At 50.3% G+C, this 19,590-nt stretch overlaps 1 protein-coding gene across 2 annotated transcripts; it reads left to right on the top strand.

Annotated features, from left to right (window-relative positions):
* Nucleotides 1–244: 244 nt before the first annotated feature.
* Nucleotides 245–18,908, top strand: LOC136512245 (dihydrolipoyl dehydrogenase 1, chloroplastic-like). Of its 2 annotated transcripts, none has more exons than XM_066506220.1 (15): nt 245–709; nt 11,805–11,951; nt 12,544–12,678; nt 14,207–14,324; nt 15,063–15,187; nt 15,524–15,649; nt 15,744–15,824; nt 16,484–16,546; nt 16,637–16,711; nt 16,826–16,904; nt 16,991–17,091; nt 17,311–17,424; nt 17,530–17,643; nt 17,749–17,820; nt 17,952–18,908. In XM_066506220.1, exons 1-15 carry the CDS (start codon nt 416–418, stop codon nt 18,006–18,008), a joined length of 1,701 nt encoding a protein of 566 aa, XP_066362317.1. In that variant the 5' UTR covers nt 245–415; the 3' UTR covers nt 18,009–18,908. The 2 variants fall into 2 exon arrangements, with proteins under 2 accessions (XP_066362317.1, XP_066362318.1); XM_066506221.1 differs by having other exon boundaries at nt 17,915–18,908.
* Nucleotides 18,909–19,590: the final 682 nt, after the last annotated feature.

Raw genomic sequence — 19,590 nt, 5'->3', positions numbered from 1 at the left:
ATTTATTTGAAGAGAAAATACAGTAGCTTATACTGATGTGTTTGGAGGGAAAATACAGTGCCTTTATTTTTTAACGGGAGGTAGTAGAGACTAGAGATTAGGATCGACCAATACTACGCATGTGACAGGCCATGTAAATAAACCAGCATAAGCCACGCCAGCAGCTGACCTGGCGCCCACTCATCTCATCAGCTTAATACACCGACATGCGGGTCCCATCGCCGCTAGCCCGCAACGCCTCCAGCTTCTCCTTCCCTCGGCCTCCGCCATCTGCCAACTTCGAAACCTCCGCCCCGTCGCATAAACCCCTCCTCGCCTCCTCCGCCCGCGCCTGCCTCCTCCTCTTTGACTTATACGCCTCCCTCTCCCAGCTCACCGCGCACTAGCCCCCAGCCTATTGTCGCATTTCGTCGCTATGCAGTCCACCGCGGCCGTCTCCGTCTCCGCCTCGGCGACCGCGTCCCGCGGCGGCGCCAGATCCGAGGCTGCGCGGCGGCCAGGTGGAGTCCGGGTCTGCGGACTCCGGGGCGAGGCCCTCACGTGCCCCTCGCTGCGGATCTCGCAGGCGCCAGCGAGGCTGGCGGTGGCGAGGGCGGCAGCGGCGACCAATGGCGCGGTGGCGGGGAGCGGCGGCGGCTTCGACTACGACCTCGTCATCATCGGCGCGGGCGTCGGAGGTCACGGCGCCGCGCTCCACGCCGTTGAAGAGGTCTGCGTTTTTTTTATTAAGTGCTCGGTGTAGCATCAACACGGTGCTTTAGTGAGTCGTGTTCTGTTAGGATGTTGAATGGCTAGTAAGCATAAGCTAACGAGTAATCCTGGTATAGTGGAGCTGCGAAATTGTTCTGCCATGAGATGCGTTAGTACTGACCAGAAACGATAGAACGTGATGCCTGATTGGTAATTTGGCGTTAGAAATGGAAATTTTGCTTGAATTGGATGATCGTTGATCTTTGTGTATTTGATAAGGATTTTAGATCGATGATGCCGTGAGGTGCCATTAGGCTGAGGTTGGTGGAAATCCCAGGCGTGTACCTGTAATTTGGGGCGCAAACTTTCTTGCTAGCAGTTAATTTAAAACTTGAAATACTTGTTAGTTTTGGTGCTAGTGCACAGAGTAAGCTATTTGCAACCTATGCCTAGTCTACAAACAGTTCCAAATTTTAATTTGGGTGCTTGTTCAGGGACAAGCATTGGTTCCTTGGGTGAATTTGGAGGTTTTGGTGCCCTGTATACCATTGTTGTTGGACCGTTGTTAGTTGATCTTCTAAGTAGTCTGAGTCAATTTCAAGAGAACAATATTTTCCCATTTTAACCTCATGTCTTATGATAGACTAGCTGTAAGAGCCCGGCAGGGCGGCGGGGCACGCTCTAGGCGGCGGCGGCTAGGGTTGATGGGGGTGAGGGCGGCGGGCAGAGGGAGGGGAGAGGAGAGAGGAAGGATAAGCCTGAGGCTGTTCTTTCTTGATGGCAATGATTACATAGCCCCTCTACTTATAGTCCTGAGTAGAATTGTCTCCTAAGTAACCTAACGAGGGAAGTCCTTATAGATGTGGACTCCTTCCTATCTTAGCTAATCCTATTCCTATTGAAGATCCTCTGGGTATGGATAGTGGAGCGGCGGGGGAACCCGCCCTTGCTGTGTGCGCCTCATCCCTTGGCAGCGCTGCTGCTTCCCTAGGCGGCAGCCCCCTTGGGGGCGGCACCGCCGCTGCTGCCGCCACCTGGGCCTGATGGGCCTTCAGCCCTCATTGGGCGTATGACATCACTCCCCCTTCTCCGATCAGCGCGTCCTCGCGCTGAATCATTGTCCAATCTTTGACAGCCTCTGGTGGTGGTCCGGTATCCCTTGGTCGTTGTACAATTTCAACAGTGAGGTGCCCCAAGGTATCATTGAACTGGTTGGTGTTGATGTGGTAGTCGGAGAACTAGAAGTAGTAGCCGCAGGAGACGAAGTGGCCGGAGATGTAGTAGCTGCTGGTCCCTAAGCCATCAGTTGGTTCATGGATGCAGCGGGCTGCGTAGATGGCGGCGCCGGGGAGCGTTCTCGGGAAGTGTAGTGTCTGCATCACCTGTGGAGGACGTGGCAGCGACTGCACCTGTCCGGCATCAACTTGTCCCCTTATGCGCCGGCATAATGCTGTAGCGACGATTGTCGGAGGTGTCGTGGTGAAGTGTTGTAGCATGCCGAAGAGGAGGTCGTCAGTGTTGTAGTTTGCTGGAGAGACCTGTAGATGACCATTGGCGTGCTGCCTGCAGATGTAGGTGTCCTCGATGGAGAGGAACTGCTGGCCGTTGTTGTCGAAGAAGATGATCGTTGCAGAAAGAAGGATGTGTTGTGGCCACGCCTCGAGGAGTAGGATGCTGTCGGTGTAGATGTCGCCGTGTGGAGGCCGATGGCTAGAAGATGCAGAGATGAACTGCCGAACGACTCGAGCAGGTCCTGTAACAGAGGTGAAGTTACCGGAATGTAGTATCGTTCGTTGTAGCGGACGATGCCTTGTTGTAGGGACCAAGCTGCTGATGCCTGGACTTCCAAGGTGGCGGAGATAATCTGGAGTTCGCGCTCTTCCGTGGTGGCGACATGGAGTTGGGCAAGGATCTCCTGGTCAGGTTCGATGTGGGCGGCTGCTCTGGTGTTGGTGTTGGCTGATTGAGGACAAGCAGGGTTGTCAGGCGGTGTAGGGGCCGTCACGGGGGGGTGACGGTTTCTTGGCCGACCCGGTGTTGTAGTTGCCGGTAGCGGGGATGGATCGTCCTGTGTTTGCGGTGGTGGCGGGCGCCGGGGTCTCCATGGTACGAGCGAGGTCAATGGCCGTCTCTATCATGCGCGGATGGTGAGGGATAACCGCCACTCGGAGTGCGTCCTGAAGGCCGTTGACGAAGAGGCTGACTTGGTGTTGCTCGCTGGTGACGTCGATGTGTAGAGCGTAGGCGATGAAGTTGTTGATGTAGTCGTTCACAGAGCCGATATGACGCGGTGGTGCGAGGTCGCTGGTGATGTTGCGGTTGGGGCCAAAGTTGCGGATGATGCTGTCGGTGAAGTACGCCCACTCGGTCATGGGTGTATCCTTCGTCGCGCATGTACCACTGGTGTGCTTCACCTGTCAGATGATAGGCCGCGTAGCAGGTTTATTGTGTCTCCGGCAGACGGTATAAGTTGGAGATTTGTTGTATGCATGAGAGCCATGGCCTCGGGTTCGTCGAGCCATCGTATGTTGGAGTTGTGAGTTGTATCTTGACAGGGACATGTTGTGGTGGTTTTGTCGTTGTCGGTGTCGTCCGAGGCAACGGTGTTTGGGGCGCATCATCCCTCGATGCCGACGGCCAGGTGGCCGGCTGCTGCTGTGGTGTCGCCTTGATGTACTGTACGGCCGCCGGGCCAGCTGGTAGCCGGCTGGCTGCGTGCACAGGCGGTGGTTGACGCTGGACTGCTGGTGGTGTTGCCGCTGGTGTCGTGCACGGCAGTGGCTCCTGGTGGTCGATGGCCAACTGTTGGTGGTGTGTTGCTGGCATAGACGCGGTTGGAGGTGTTGCTGGCTCCGAGTTGTTGTCGTTCAGGGTTGGGGAGTAGCCGCACGGATAACTGGGGTTTCCTCCCGTGGGGGAAACAGCGGCGCCAATGGTGGCTGTGGTGATGGAGGTGGAGCCGAAAGCAGGCTGTCTGATACAGCCAGGATAATCTCCGGAGCTTTGGAGGACTGGGGTTCGTCCATCTCGCGTTTGAGATACGACTTGCCGACGGTGATCATGACTCGCTTGGTTTCTGCGGCGAGGTCGGTGATGGTGGTTTCCCTGTCCAACCTGGCCTGGACGCCGGTGATGGCGGCGTCACCATGGGTGCGTGCGCGCTCGATAGCGTGCAGGCGATTATCGAGGTTGACGAGTTGACGGTGCATCTCTCCGAAGTTCTTGCGAAGATCGGTGGCGAGGTTTTCGATCAGCTGCTGCATGGTGGGGTTGGAGTCCATGGATCGTCTGGTCTCCGGATACCAGTGTAAGAATCCGGCAGGGCGGGGGGGGGGGGGGGGGGGGGGGGGGGGCTCTAGGCGGCGGCGACTAGGGTTGATGGGGGTGAGGGCGGCGGGCAGAGAGAGGGGGCGGCGGCGCTAGGTGAAAGGTCCTAATATGGCTAGAGGGGGGGTGAATAGCCTATTTAAAAATCTACAAATCAACTAGAGCAATTTGATTAGTATGACAAATAGCGTAATGCAAACTTGCTCTAGCTCTACAAGGGTTGCAAGCCACCTATCCAACAATTCTAGTTGCAATGAATACTTAGGCACACAAACTAGCTATGTAAGTACTCACTAAGAGCTCTCAACCTTGCTACTCTAAAGAGCTCAACTAGATGAATGTAAATAATAAAGCAAGCTCTCAATTCTAATTACACTAAAGAGCTTGTATCAACTAGTTTGCAAGAATGTAAATGAGTGAGTAGAGTGATTATACCGACGTGTAGGGGATGAACCAATCACAAGATGAATATATAGCCAATCACCGGGAGAATGACAAAGAAGAGAGACAATCGATTTTCTCCCGAGGTTCACGTGCTTGCCAACACGCTACGTCCCCGTTGTGTCGACCAACACTTGGTGGTTCGGCGGCTAAGAGGTGTTTCACAAACCTCGTCCACACGATTGGACACCGCAAGAACCGACCCACAAGTGAGGTAACTCAATGACACGAGCAATTTACTAGAGTTACCTTTCGGCGCTCCGCCGGGGAAGGTACAACTCCCCTCACAATCACCGAAGGCGGCCACGAACAATCACCAACTCGTGCCGATCCTTCACCGCTGCTCCAACCGTCTAGGTGGTGGCAACCACCAAGAGAAACAAGCGAAATCCGCAGCGCAACACGAATACCAAGTGCCACTAGATGCAATCACTCAAGCAATGTACTTGGATTCTCTCCCAATCTCACAATGATGATGGATCAATGATGGAGATGAGTGGGAGGGCTTTGGCTAAGCTCACAAGGTTGCTATGTCAATGAAAATGTGCAAGAGTTGTCCCTTGAGCCGGCCATGGGGCTATAAATAGAGCCCCCATCAAATAGAGCCGTTGTACCCCTTCACTAGGCAAAACACGCTCTGACCGGACGCTCCGGTCATACCGACCGGACGCTGGCCCTCAGCGTCCGGTCGCCCGATGGACGCCACGCGTCACCAGCTTCAAACGTTGTTCGTCATATTTCAACGGCTACGAAGCTGACCGGACGCTCCGGTCAAACTGACCGGACGCTGAAGCCCCAGCGTCCAGTCGTTTCCAGTAAGCTCCCCGAGGCATGTTTTTTCGACCGGACGCGTCCGGTCCACCTTGACCGGACGCAGACCAGCGTCCGGTGCTCAACCCTACCCACTGTGCCGTCTGACAGCTCGACCGGACGCAGCCTTTCAGCGTCCGGTCGCTGAGTGACCCAGCGTCCGGTCAGTAGACCGACGCCAGCATCATTTCGACCAACTCCATTTCAACTCTAACTTCTTTACCCTTGCTCAAATGTGCCAACCACCAAGAATTTTGCATCCGGCGCAATAGAAAATAGACATTTCATTTTTCCAAAAGCGCCGAACCCATCTCAACCCTGCAAACACCTTGTGCACATGTGTTAGCATATTTTCACAAATATTTTCAAGGGTGTTAGCACTCCACTAGATCCTAAATGCATATGCAATGAGTTAGAGCATCTAGTGGCACTTTGATAACCGCATTCCGATACGAGTTTCACTCCTCTTAATAGTACGGCTATCTATCCTAAATGTGATCACACTCACTAAGTGTCTTGATCACTAAAACAAAATGGTTCCTACATTTTATACCTTTGCCTTGAGCCTTTTGTTTTTCTCTTTCTTCTTTTCCAAGTTCAAGCATTTGATCATCACCATGCTATCACCATTGTCATGATCTTCGTCATTGCTTCATCACTTGGAGTAGTGCTACCTATCTCATAATCATCTTGATAAACTAGGTTAGCACTTAGGGTTTCATCAATTAACCAAAACCAAACTAGAGCTTTCACTAGGGCAGGGAGAGAGGTAGGGAGTCGGCGCAGGGAAGGTGTCATGTGGGGGCGCACGTACGTGAGACGCCGTGCGCGTGACGTGCGCCGCGCTGCAGAGCGCGCCCAGCTCTCGGCTGGGAAGGCCACCGTTAGTGGCTAAGTTTAGCAAGTATCAATTAGTTATTTGGCTTTCCTATTAGTTTGTTGGCTTTCCTAGATTGTAGGCATGGCCGTTCCCAGCCATGGGGCTATTTATTATTGTATCCGCACTTTGCAAATTAAGAAAGATCATTATCCCTAATCTCTCTCTCTTCTCTAACCAAACTCACGGTGGAGGGGCAAAACCTCACCGGAGACGACACGGACCGCGGCTACAACCTCCGTAGCCAAGGGCCGGCTACCCTGGGCGTCGAGGCCCTTGACAACCTGGTATCACGGTCACACCGATCCCGTTCGTCCGCCGCCGCCGCCGCTTCATCCTCCGCTGCCACGCTGCCCACCTCTGTCGCGCCTATTCCCAGCGCACCAGACTCCCCACCATCAGCCGCCTCCGCTACATCTCCCATGGCGGATCCCTCCAACGCCGACATCGCCAAGATGATCGAGAGCCTCACCGGCACGATCGCCTCCCTGCAGTCCGACGTCGCGGCCTTGAAGAAGGACAAGGACAAGTCCTCGTCGTCCTCAGGTCTGGGCGCGGGCATGGACGGCCAGCACCACAACGATCGCCCTCCGCGGTTCCAGAAGATGGATTTCCCGCGCTATGATGGTACGGTCGATCCGCTCATCTTCGTCAGCCGCTGTGAATCTTATTTCCATCAACAGCGGATCATGGAAGAGGAGAAGGTGTGGATGGCCTCGTATAATCTTGAGGACGTGGCCCAGCTGTGGTACCTCTAGCTCCGGGATGACGAGGGCGTTCCTCGGTGGAGCCGTTTCAAGGACCTTCTCCAGCTGCGTTTCGGTCCGCCCCTGCGCTCTGCACCCCTCTTCGAGCTCGCGGAGTGCTGGCGCACAGGCACCGTGGAGGAGTACCAGAACCGGTTCCAGGCGCTCCTACCCCGCGCCGGGCCCCTGGAGGAAACGCAGCGCGTCCAGCTCTTCACGGGGGGTCTCCTGCCGCCGCTGAGCCATGCGGTGCGAATCCACAATCCGCAGTCGCTCGCGGCCGCCATGAGCCTCGCCCGCCAGGTGGAGCTGATGGAGCTTGACAGGCAGGCCTTGGCGCCGGCTCCTGCCCGACCGGCACCCCGCGGCCTGCTCCCAGCACCGGCTCCGCGTCTCGCGCTTTCCTGCACCGCCGCCACCACCGCCTTTGGCCGCCGGGGGTGCCCGCCAGGAGCCCAAGCCGGTGAGACGCCTCTCGACGGAGGAGCAGGCGGAACGCCGTCGCTTGGGGCTGTGTTACAACTGCGACGAGAAGTACTCCCGCGGCCATAATCGGGTCTGCCGCCGTCTCTTCTACATAGCCGGGGTCACGCTCAACGACGACGAAGACGCCGCCCTGGACGGGCCCGATACGGAGGCTCCGGTCTTCTCGCTGCAGGCCGTGGCCGGTGTGCCGCCTTGCGACACGATGCAAGTCCGGGTGCGGGTGGGCGCGGTGACGCTGACCGCCCTCTTTGACACTGGCTCCTCTCACAACTTCATCGCCGAGGAAGCGGCGCGCCTCTGCAAACTGGCCATCCAGCCCAAGCCGCGCCTTACCGCCACTGTGGCGAACGGCGAGAAGCTCCAGTGCCCCGGCGTCCTACGCCAGGCGCCCATTTCCGTCGAGGGCGAGGCGTTCGAGGTGGATCTCTTCGTCTTGCCGCTGGCGGGCTACGATGTCGTCCTGGGGACTCAATGGTTGGTTACCCTGGGGCCGATCACGTGGGACTTCAAGGCACGCACCCTGTCGTTCGCTCGCCAGGACCGACTGGTGTGCTGGTCAGATGTGGCTGCGCGCCCGGCTCCGTCTCTCGCAGCCACAGCCGGCGCAGGGGACCTCCTCGACGAGCTGTTGGACTCCTTCCAGGGGGTTTTCGCTGAGCCCTCTGGCCTACCTCCACAGCGTGGCCGGGACCACAACATCGTCCTCAAACCCGGTGTGCAGCCGGTAGCCGTTCGCCCCTACCGCTACCCGGCGGCCCACAAGGATGAATTGGAGCGGCAGTGTGCCGCCATGATCGCCCAGGGCATTGTCCGCCGCAGCGACTCCGCGTTCTCGTCCCCTGTCCTTCTCGTCAAGAAGCAGGACGGGTCGTGGCGTTTCTGCGTCGACTACCGCGCCCTCAACGCAATTACGGTCAAGGACGCATTCCCAATTCCTGTCGTAGACGAGCTCCTTGATGAGCTCCATGGGGCGCGTTTCTTCACCAAGCTGGATCTCCGCTCGGGGTATCACCAGGTGCGGATGCGGCCAGCCGACATCCACAAGACCGCCTTCCGCACCCACGACGGCCTCTACGAGTTCCTGGTCATGCCGTTCGGCTTGTGCAACGCGCCGGCGACGTTCCAGGCGCTCATGAACGACGTCCTACGCCCGTTCCTCCGCCGGTTCGTTCTTGTGTTTTTTGATGACATCCTAATCTACAGCAGGACATGGGCGGACCACCTTCGACACATCCGCGCCGTCCTCAGCGAGCTCCAGCGCCAACAACTCTTCCTCAAGCGCACCAAGTGTGCCTTCGCCAGTACCTCCGTCGCGTACCTGGGCCACGTCATCTCCGAGGCAGGCGTCGCCATGGACCCGGCCAAGGTACAGGCGGTGCGGGACTGGCCGACACCGCGCTCGGCCCGCGCTGTTCGCGGTTTCCTCGGCTTGGTGGGGTACTACCGCAAGTTCGTGCATAATTACGGCACCATCGCCGCGCCGCTCACCGCTCTGCTGAAGAAGGAAGGCTTCCTGTGGTCTAGTGAGGCCTCGGCGGCTTTCGACGCCCTCAAAGAAGCAGTCACCACCGCCCCGGTTCTCTCCATGCCGGACTTCTCCAAGCCCTTCATCGTCGAGTGCGACGCGTCCTCCCACGGGTTCGGGGCCGTGCTGGTCCAGGACAGCCACCCTGTGGCTTTCTTCAGTCGACCGGTGGCACCTCGCCATCGCGCGCTTGCGGCCTACGAGCGTGAACTGATCGGCCTCGTGCACGCTGTTCGGCACTGGAGGCCGTACCTTTGGGGACGGAGCTTCACCGTCAAAACTGATCATTACAGCCTTAAATACCTACTCGATCAGCGGCTCGCGACAATACCTCAACACCATTGGGTGGGTAAGCTGCTTGGCTTCGACTTCACGGTCGAATATAAGCCGGGCCAGGCGAATGCGGTGGCCGATGCGCTGTCACGCCGTGATACACCAACGGAGGGCTCTATCCTGGCGCTATCGGCTCCACATTTTGACTTCATCGACAGGCTTCGCCAGGCACAGGCCTCTGACCCTGCCCTCGTCGCCCTCCAGGAAGAGCTCGCCGCGGGCTCCAGAGGCTCACCATGGGCGCTGGTGGATGGGCTCGTCCAGTTCAGCGGGCGGTTGTACATTCCACCGGCCTCGCCCTTACTGCCCGAGCTGCTGGCAGCCGTTCACGCGGAAGGCCACGAAGGCGTTCAACGCACGCTGCACCGACTGCGGCGAGATTTCCATTTTCCTAACATGAAACAGCTCGTGCAGGACTGGGTGCGGGCGTGTCCTACATGTCAGCGCTACAAGTCGGAACATCTCCATCCGGCAGGCCTCCTCCTTCCGCTGCCCGTGCCCCAAGGTGTGTGGTCTGACATCGCCCTCGACTTTGTGGAGGCGCTGCCTCGGGTCCGGGGGAAGTCCGTCATCTTGACGGTGGTGGACAGGTTCAGCAAGTACTGCCACTTCATCCCGCTGTCCCACCCATACTCCGCGGAGTCGGTCGCCCAAGTCTTCTTCGCCGAGATCGTTCGTCTCCACGGCGTGCCACAGTCCATCGTGTCGGACAGGGACACGGTCTTCACCTCCACCTTCTGGCGCGAGTTGATGCGGCTGGTGGGCACCCAGCTCCACATGACGACAGCCTTTCACCCCCAGTCCGACGGGCAGTCCGAGTCGGCCAACCGCGTCATCATCATGTTCCTGCGATGCCTCACTGGGGACCGGCCGAGGCAGTGGCTCCAGTGGCTGCCATGGGCGGAGTACGTCTTCAACACCGCCTACCAGTCTTCGCTGCGGGATACGCCGTTCCGCGTCGTCTACGGCCGGGATCCCCCGGAGAGACCAGGGTGGCCGCTGTCGCGCAGTCCCTGGAAGAGCGGGATGAATTCCTCGCCGACATCCGCGCCCGCCTGGAGCAAGCTCAGCTGGTCCAGAAGCATCAATACGACAAGAACCACCGCCAAGTGTTGTACAAGGTGGGGGACTGGGTGCTGCTCCGCCTACGCCATCGACCGACGGCCTCTATGCCCCAGTCCGTCACCGGCAAGCTGCGCCCGCGCTTCTACGGGCCCTACCGCGTCACCGAGCTCATCAACGACGTCGCGGTTCGCCTCGCTCTGCCGCCACGTGCCCGTCTGCACGACGTGTTTCATGTTGGGCTACTCAAGCCGTTCCATGGCTCACCGCCGGATGCACCACCACCGCTCCCTGCTGTCCGCCATGGTGCTGTTATTCCGGAGCCAGAACGCGCCGTCAAGACGCGCCTAGCGCGCGGTGTGCGCCAGGTGTTGATTCACTGGAAGGGCGAGTCGCCTGCCTCGGCAACCTGGGAAGACGTCGACGCTTTCTCCGCCAAGTACCCAGATTTCCAGCTCGAGGACGCGCTGGCTCTCGAGGAAGGGGGAGATGTCATGTGGGGGCGCACGTACGTGAGACGCCGTGCGCGTGACGTGCGCCGCGCTGCAGAGCGCGCCCAGCTCTCGGCTGGGAAGGCCACCGTTAGTGGCTAAGTTTAGCAAGTATCAATTAGTTATTTGGCTTTCCTATTAGTTTGTTGGCTTTCCTAGATTGTAGGCATGGCCGTTCCAGCCATGGGGCTATTTATTATTGTATCCGGCACTTTGCAAATTAAGAAAGATCATTATCCCTAATCTCTCTCTCTTCTCTAACCAAACTCACGGTGGAGGGGCAAAACCTCACCGGAGACGACACGGACCGCGGCTACAACCTCCGTAGCCAAGGGCCGGCTACCCTGGGCGTCGAGGCCCTTGACAGAAGGGGAGAGGAGAGAGGAAGGATAAGCCTGAGGCTGTTCTTTCTTGATTGCAATGATTACATAGCCCCTCTACTTATAGTCCTGAGTAGACTTGTCTCCTAAGTAACCTAATGAGGGAAGTCCTTATAGATGTGGACTCCTTCCTATCTTAGCTAATCCTATTCCTTTGAAGATCCTCCGGGTATGGATAGTGGAGCGGCGGGGAACCCGCGCTTGCTGTGTGCGCCTCCTCCCTTGGCGGCGCTGCTGCTTCCCTAGGCGGCAGCCCCCTTGGGGGCGGCACCGCCGCTGCTGCCGGCACATGGGACTGATGGCCCTTCAGCCTTCATTGGGCGTATGACACTAGCAAAGAAGAATGATGCCAAACATTAACCATACAATGAATTTCTCACTGTTCGCCTAAACGGTCGTTTAGCCCGTTTAAACACCGTGTAAACGCTACACGGTGGTCCGCCGTTTCCGTTTAATCACCCGTTTACCCCGTTTAATTGGCCGTTTAGCCCGCTTAATGGGACGTTTTACCTGAATAATGGCTAAACGGTGGGTGACCGACTGTTTACCGTTTAGCGTTTAGGAAAACACTGGAATTTCTAAGAGTTGGCACTGCTTCTATATTGATCTTGTTTCACTTTGCTCTAATTTGTTCAGGGTTTAAAAACAGCCATAATTGAGGGAGATGTTGTGGGTGGGACTTGTGTAAACAGAGGTTGTGTCCCATCGAAAGCACTCCTTGCTGTCAGTGGTCGAATGCGGGAGCTTCATGATGAACATCATATGAAGTCTATGGGTCTACAGGTAATGTGGTCAGATGAATTGTGCAAGAGCAGTTCTTGATTTGCTGTTTCCAATTGGCTCATATATAGTGCAAAATTGACAAAAACTACATCTAGGAGCTTGTCTGAGTACTTTTGTCCATTCTAGCACCTAACTGTATCCATGTTAATGGCAATTAGTAGAATTCTACTTAATTTGTTAATTCCAATTTCTTCATTTAGAGTCGAATCTTTCTTGGTGTTTGTCGGAACCCAATAGACAGGACAAAGTAAAGCTGTAATAGAAAGGGAAGAACATACAGTGCAAGATTCAGGTTCCCTGGTTATATTTACCTCCACAAGTGTAAAATTAACAATTAAATTTGAATTAGTCAAATGCATTAATCGTATGGATGCAAGGCTTTAGTTACTATATGCCCATGTTACTCTTTTTTAAAGTAATCCCCCACCCCCCACTAAAAAAAATCAACAATTTAAACAAGGACTCTGCATGTTCTTAGGAGACACGTGAAGGTCTCAACCATTTCCTATGGTCATTAGCAGTTCTTACTTGAACATGTTATATCTATTATCCTGATTGATGCTGAATTGTTAGGCATATTACCTTGTAACAGGTTTCCTCTCCTGGATATGACAGGCAAGGTGTTGCTGATCACGCAAACAATCTTGCCTCGAAAATCCGTAGCAACTTGACTAACTCAATGAAAGCTCTGGGAGTGGATATATTGACAGGTGTTGGCACTATTGTGGTAAGTTATCTATAGTCCTCGATTGATGTGGAACAAACCGTTATGTACATGAGAATCTTGTCCCTGTTCTTTCGCCGGAGGTTGATAATTCAGAGTTGCATGTGTTTGTAAAATTGTATATAAACTTTGCTGTGTACTATTGAACTTCGACAACACTTGGAGGAATTATTAATGGAAAAAGTCTACATAACCCCGTTAACTATTTAGGGTGGACTACATCACCCCCCAAACTATAAAACCGGATTTTCTACCCCCCTAAACTTTCCAAAACCGGTCAAATAACCCTCTAGGTGGTTTTGGACGGTGGTTTGCTACAGTAACGTTGGTTTTGTCTTTATTTATTTATTTATTTTCGCTAAATCTTTGAAAAATCATAGTAAATCACAAAAAAATTATAAAATGGAAAATCCAATTTTGTTGGACTCTACATGAGTAGATTTACACAGTGAATATATAATACAATATTCTTTAGTACAAAGTTTTTGTTGTAGCTTTAGATCTACGCTTTTCTGTAATTAATTGGAATAATTCATAGCTGCAGCTTCAATGGTTCAATTGTGGTGAAATTTTTATGGTGGGCTAATTATTGTATGCTTGAACTATAGTAAAAATTTCGTACTAATTGGATCATGTATAACTTAGTTATAGATAAAGCATAGATTTAACAAGCATAAACCTAAATAAATCTATAACTAAGTTATACATGATCGAATGAATATGAAATTTTTACTACAGTTCAAGCATACAATAATTAGCCCACCATAAAACTTTCACTACAATTGGTCCATAGAAGCTGCAGGTATGAATTATTCCAATTAATTACAGAAAAGCATAGATCCAAAGTTACAGCAAAAACTTTATACTAAAGCATACCATATTATATGTTCACTGTGTATCTACTCATGTGGAGTCCAACAAAATTGGATTTTCCATTTTATGATTTTTCTGTGATTTACTATGATTTTTCAAAGATTCAGCACAAATAAATAAAAAAGATAAAGATAAAACCACGGTCACTGTACCAAAACCACTGTCCAAAACCGCTTGGGGGTTATTTGACCGGTTTTGGAAAGTTCAGGGGGTAGAAAATCCGGTTTTATAGTTTGGGGGGTGTAGTCCACCCTGAATTGTTGAGGGGGTTATGTAGACTTTTTCCAATTGTTAATGCTAAATATTTAGTTTGCGTGCCCTATATACTGTTTTTAATTTGTTAATAACTATGTTTGTCCCTACTTTAAAAAAAAATCAATTATGTTGAATTTTTCTTAATATGCATAAACTTAAGCAAAATCACATATCTGTAATCTATGAGCAGATTGAAGACTAGTTGGGTATGGATCAGTTAAAAGTTAACTGCATGACCTAACCAGAAATGAAACAACCTGAATATTTCTGGTGAAGATTATGACATTAATTATGTCCAGTGAGATAATGTGTAACAAGATCTTATCTATGAATGTGAAAAATGAGCTCTCTGTAGTTATACAAAGTGCATGTTCTAACATGTTTTCACTGATGTCCTGATCAGGGAAAGCAAAAGGTACGATATGGAAAAGCCGGTTTCCCAGATAAAGAAATCACTGCCAGGAACATCATAATTGCCACTGGTTCAGTTCCTTTTGTTCCCAAAGGGATTGAGATTGATGGTAAACACTTCTCTGTTTGAGTTCTCTTTGAATTTTGAAAACTCATTACTTTAGGAAACTTATGGACTTATGGTGCCTGCTGGAGATTTATTATAAAAAAACTATTCATTTCAGTTCTATTGAACTTCAATACCCATAATGAGGAGGATATAGATATGGCCGTGAATTGTAGTGTGATAGCCATTTTTAATGCACCTTGTGACTTTCGGCACTGTTCTGCTTTTCAAAACTTTCTGGTGGTTCATATTGATGCAGTCATTCCTAATTCAGTGTTACACGAAATGCTGTTTTGCTTGTCTGTTTGTTTAATTCAACTCTGGCTATTTTGCTTTTCATCAGTTAGAAAGACCCAAATGTTATAATGTTGTAGCACCAAGAATCCAATCCCACCACATTGATTTAGGTTGGATCTGGAATCACGAGGGACAAAAAGCAAAGCATAAGGTGCCATTTGTTATGTCTTGAATATCCATACAGTCATATGCCTGTTTCTAGAGATTTTTCAGTGTTGAATTCATATTTTGAGAGCGAAAACTGGATATGTGATCCTTGTGACCATTCTGTTGTTGCTGGCACAATTTTTGTCACATCACAAACAAGCCTAGAAGTTTAGTGCATTAGAGATATAAACATTGGGTGCATTCTTTATTGTAACATGTGGTGTATTAGTTGTCATTTTTGGTGTACTTTCCTTGTTCTGTTTGTTCTCACAAAATTCTGCCGGATGGTTATTTGCAGGGAAAACTGTATTTACCAGTGATCATGCACTGAAACTTGAGTCAGTTCCAGACTGGATAGCTATTGTTGGAAGTGGTTACATTGGACTTGAGTTCAGTGATGTATACACAGCTCTTGGAAGTGAGGTACATTAGAAGCTCTTGCTTTGAAATTATTTGCTAGGTTGCTTTCTCCAAGAACCATTGTCCACAGCACCAGAGAAACTATGAAACTTGCAGTGTTCTGGTGTTCTTTAAATATATCTGCTGTTATTTTCTCTGATTTTTCATCTTTACTCCACTGATTGTTTGGCTATCGTGCAAAATATGATTCCATCATTTTGAACCAAAGTAAATGCTAAATAATTCAGATAAGCTGGATGGATTCTAGGATGCTCCTTACACATCATCTGCAGTTGCCTGTTGAACATGGTTGTTGTGAGTTAATTGTCACTTGAATTTACTCAATTCAAAATTGGGCAGGTTACTTTTGTTGAAGCTCTTGACCAGCTGATGCCTGGATTTGATCCTGAAATTGCAAAATTAGCCCAGAGAGTTCTTATCAATCCTCGGAAAATTGACTATCACACTGGTGTTTTTGCAAACAAGGTTCACCTTTGGTCTAGCTTTCTGAAAGTATTCCAGACTTTTTTTTACATGGTTGAATAATCTGTATGTTGAATGGTCTATGGATTTTCACTAGATTACTCCAGCAAAGGACGGAAAACCTGTGCTCATCGAGCTTATTGATGCAAAGACAAAGGAGCACAAAGAAACCCTTGAGGTAATATTTCTGATATCTTTCAATCTTTGGCAACTTGCTTTTGTTCTTGTGGATTACTTTTGCCAGTCATCTCTTTGTTATGGTACACCGGTGCAAGTACAACAAACATAATCTTTTATTATCTCGTTGTCTAGAGCTGCATGGCTTTACTGAGTGAATGCTTCATTGGTCCTATACCTGCCATATGTATAGTTGGTTGGGCACGAATGCTGTTACAGTTACTTGTTACAAGCATTGTAATCAAAATCAAGTAGTAGAAATGTTTTGTATCAATAATATTTTATGATTGTACTTCATTCGAACAGAAATGTATGTCCGTTAGGACATTGACACAATCTTCAAGGTGACACTTTGACTAACAGCATCTATAGAACATATATTATTTTATATAGAACACATTTATATATTATGAAATTGCTTCTATAATGAATGTAGTAATGTCAATCCATATAAATTTAAGATATTCAAAGTCATAAGTCTATTTGCAAATGCAAATAGTCATCAGAAGCAACAATATGGTAAGCAAGACCAAGTGCACTGTAATTCTGTAAATCTCATTGGAGTGCACATAAAACATTTCTGCTAGCTTTCCAATTTACCATTTGATTCTTTATAAGTTAACCACAATGGCTCACTGGGGAGGTTGGAAATTTGTGTAGGTTGATGCAGCTCTTATCGCCACAGGAAGGGCACCATTCACCAAAGGGCTTGGCTTGGAAAACGTGAGTATCTAGAAATTGAACCTAGTAGCTACCAGATCTTACTACATTTTAAAATACAAGAATGCTGAAGCTTATTTTCCTTTTCTTCAGATCAATGTCGTTACACAACGTGGTTTTGTGCCTGTTGATGAACGGATGCGAGTCATGGATGCAGATGGCAATGTGGTATGTTGCAACTTTTATTGCGCGACTTCTTTGCACCTTTTATTGCGCGACTTCTTTCTTTAGAACAAGTGTCGCCTCAAGATTTCCGCATAATTCACATATAATATTATATAGGTGCCCAATTTATATTGCATTGGAGATGCCAATGGCAAACTCATGCTTGCCCATGCTGCCAGTGCACAAGGAATTTCAGGTACTTGAGAATTCCTTTTTCTTGTGGTTTCTTGGAGCAAGCTTATTTGTGTACTTGTCTTATGTTGAATTCCTATTCAAATGTAGTTGTTGAACAAATCTCTGGAAAGGATCACATCCTAAATCATTTAAGCATCCCAGCCGCATGTTTCACTCATCCAGAGATTAGTATGGTTGGACTGACAGAGGTAAGTTATCTTCTTATTGAAGTTGTTAGACATGTCCTTTTCGTGCATTCCCGTCTAATCAATGTTCATGAATTTCATTGGCTGAATATTTGGGCATCATTTTCTTAATGGTCGTATTTTGCTCATTTGACTGCAATTAATAGTATACATATGAAAGGCTATAAATAGGCAACGCCTTATTTTTTTTTGCTTAATGTACTGTTTTTTAAACTTTCTCAGCCACAAGCCAGAGAGAAGGCAGACAAAGAAGGATTTGAGGTAAATATTGTGAAGACTAGCTTTAAGGCAAACACTAAAGCTTTGGCAGAAAATGAAGGAGATGGGATTGCTAAGGTCATTCTGTTTGCTACTTCAAGTTTGTGTTTTCTCCAGAATTGACACCTGTGCTTTCGCAATTTTGCACTAACAGAATTTGACAATATGTGCTCCTCACTGCAGTTGATTTACCGACCTGACACGGGTGAAATTCTTGGGGTTCACATTTTGGGTTTGCATGCTGCTGATCTCATCCACGAGGCGTCCAATGCCATCGCCCTAGGAACTCGTGTGCAAGTGAGTGTTGCTGACAATCTATTTTTTTTATTAAGTATCCACCTTTGTTGGATTCTGTCATACTAACTAGTTCATCTTGAACGGTACAAATTGTTTGTGTTGCAGGACATCAAGTTTGCTGTTCACGCTCACCCCACATTGTCCGAGGTCCTGGATGAGCTCTTCAAAGCAGCCAAGGTATTATACATTGATCGATGCCCTCATTTCTTGTTGCTATCACATTTCTTGGCCCACAAATCTGAACAAGTGCAAGCGACGCTGTCTCCAACAGGTTAATTCCGGTGTTTCTCATTCTGTAAATGAACCAGTTGCAGCCTAGAGAAGGGCGGGATAGCAAGCCAAGTAGCCACCCCAACCGCTGCTGAAGGTCCTCAGCTTCCTCACGACCCTGTTTTCTTTCCCAAAACGAGATCGGCAACTGTAAAGGGGGAGGGTATTGTTGTAGGTAGTATCTGTAGGTTACAGATTTGAGGAAAGAAATTATTCATCAGTGTCGAAAATACATACAAGCACACAAATGTTTCTTTTTGGGGTCAAGATTCTTTTTGGGACCAGAATCAGGGTGTGTTTGGGATTGCTTCGTGAACCCTGCTCTACAAACTTTACCATAGAGCAGCTTTACCCAAAAAGCATCTCTTCAGGTGCTCTTATATTTCCACATTTTTTTCTCAAACCATGTGCATAGAGTTAAAACTGTTTGGTTTGAAAAACACGGGTCCTAAACAATCGGCATGACATCCGACACTGGTACGTTCGGTTGGCGGCGTACGTGTATGTAAAGGCAGATCGAGTGCAATTGCCCCGAGATCCGATCAATCGATTTCATCGAGAAGCTCTTCTTTTTCGCGCGTTCTGTTGGAGTCGGCTTCGACTTCATGGAAGGAGGAGATCGAGCTGCCGGTGGCGGCGCCGGCGGCGGCAGCAGCGCCGCAGAGGAAGAGAAGTACTCTTGGGTGCCGGTGTGCGCGGTCAGGCTGACCAACTTGTCGCACCACCTGAGCGCCGTGCAGCAGTCGCGCTGGCTGGACCACCGCCAGAAACACGGGTGGGTGGAGAGGGCGTTGGCGCCGGCGGCGGCGATGGGCCCGGACGCCCGACCTCTGCGGCGTCATGTCCACATCCTCGTACGGCTTCTCGTGCGCGCTGCACGAGATGACGGAGAACGTGGCCGAGGCCGTGGACCCGGCCGGCGCGCTGCGGCCGCGCCCCAAGAGCGCCGCCTGGTGGCGGTTCGGGTACCTCGACGTCGCCCTCCCCGGCAGCCACGGTTTCGTGCACCTCACGTGGGGCCAGGCGGCGCGCGCCCGCGGGCTCGTCGCCGACGCGCTCGCGAGGACGCACCGCATCAGGGCGCCCTTGGTGATTTTTTTTTTATTTTTAACATTTTTTAAAATTATCTGTTTAATTTTTTTTTCAAAGCTAACACTTTTGGCTACGCCTATTCGCATGGCACGGCAAAATCACACTGCCGCACCATACATGGCGGCGCGGTAAAGTGGCCACGTGGCAGTCAGCCGAGACGCTGGCTAAGCCTAGGCATTCGGTTTTCGGTTTCAGTTCGGTTCAGTTCCTCGGTTTTAAAAGAAATTCGGTTCTTAGAAAATAGGAATCGTTCGGTTCTTAAAAATTCTCGGAACCCCATTTCGGTTTTCAATTATTTCGGTTCGGTTCCAGTTCTAACTGAACTAACCGAACTTTTTGAGAAGACCTCAAGGCAACAATAAATATATGTGTTATAAGGCAAATCTATGCAACACTATATTAATTCTTAATAATAATAATAATAATTTATAAGAAAACAATAGCAATATAGTAACACAAATATATAGCAGGTCAAATATAAAACACCACATATAAACTAAATATAAACTTAAAAAATATAAGTAAGTGAAGTATATTCATGTAATTCGGTTCTTTCGGTTACCTGAGAGTAGGAACCGAATTTTT

The sequence above is a fragment of the Miscanthus floridulus genome, chromosome 16, assembly GCF_019320115.1.
Source record: "Miscanthus floridulus cultivar M001 chromosome 16, ASM1932011v1, whole genome shotgun sequence".
In the NCBI taxonomy this organism is placed as follows: Eukaryota; Viridiplantae; Streptophyta; class Magnoliopsida; order Poales; family Poaceae; genus Miscanthus; species Miscanthus floridulus.
This window is presented reverse-complemented; position numbering and strand designations above follow the sequence as displayed.

What these genes read in the sequence shown, in the direction of transcription:
- LOC136512245 (XM_066506220.1), top strand. Translation starts at nt 416, where the DNA reads ATGCAGTCCACCGCGGCCGTCTCCGTCTCCGCCTCGGCGACCGCGTCC. An exon ending in CAGTGCACAAGGAATTTCAG is followed by an intron (nt 16,905 to 16,990) that starts GTACTTGAGAAT and finishes ATTCAAATGTAG; the next exon opens with TTGTTGAACAAATCTCTGGA. An exon ending in CCCTAGGAACTCGTGTGCAA is followed by an intron (nt 17,644 to 17,748) that starts GTGAGTGTTGCT and finishes TTTGTGTTGCAG; the next exon opens with GACATCAAGTTTGCTGTTCA.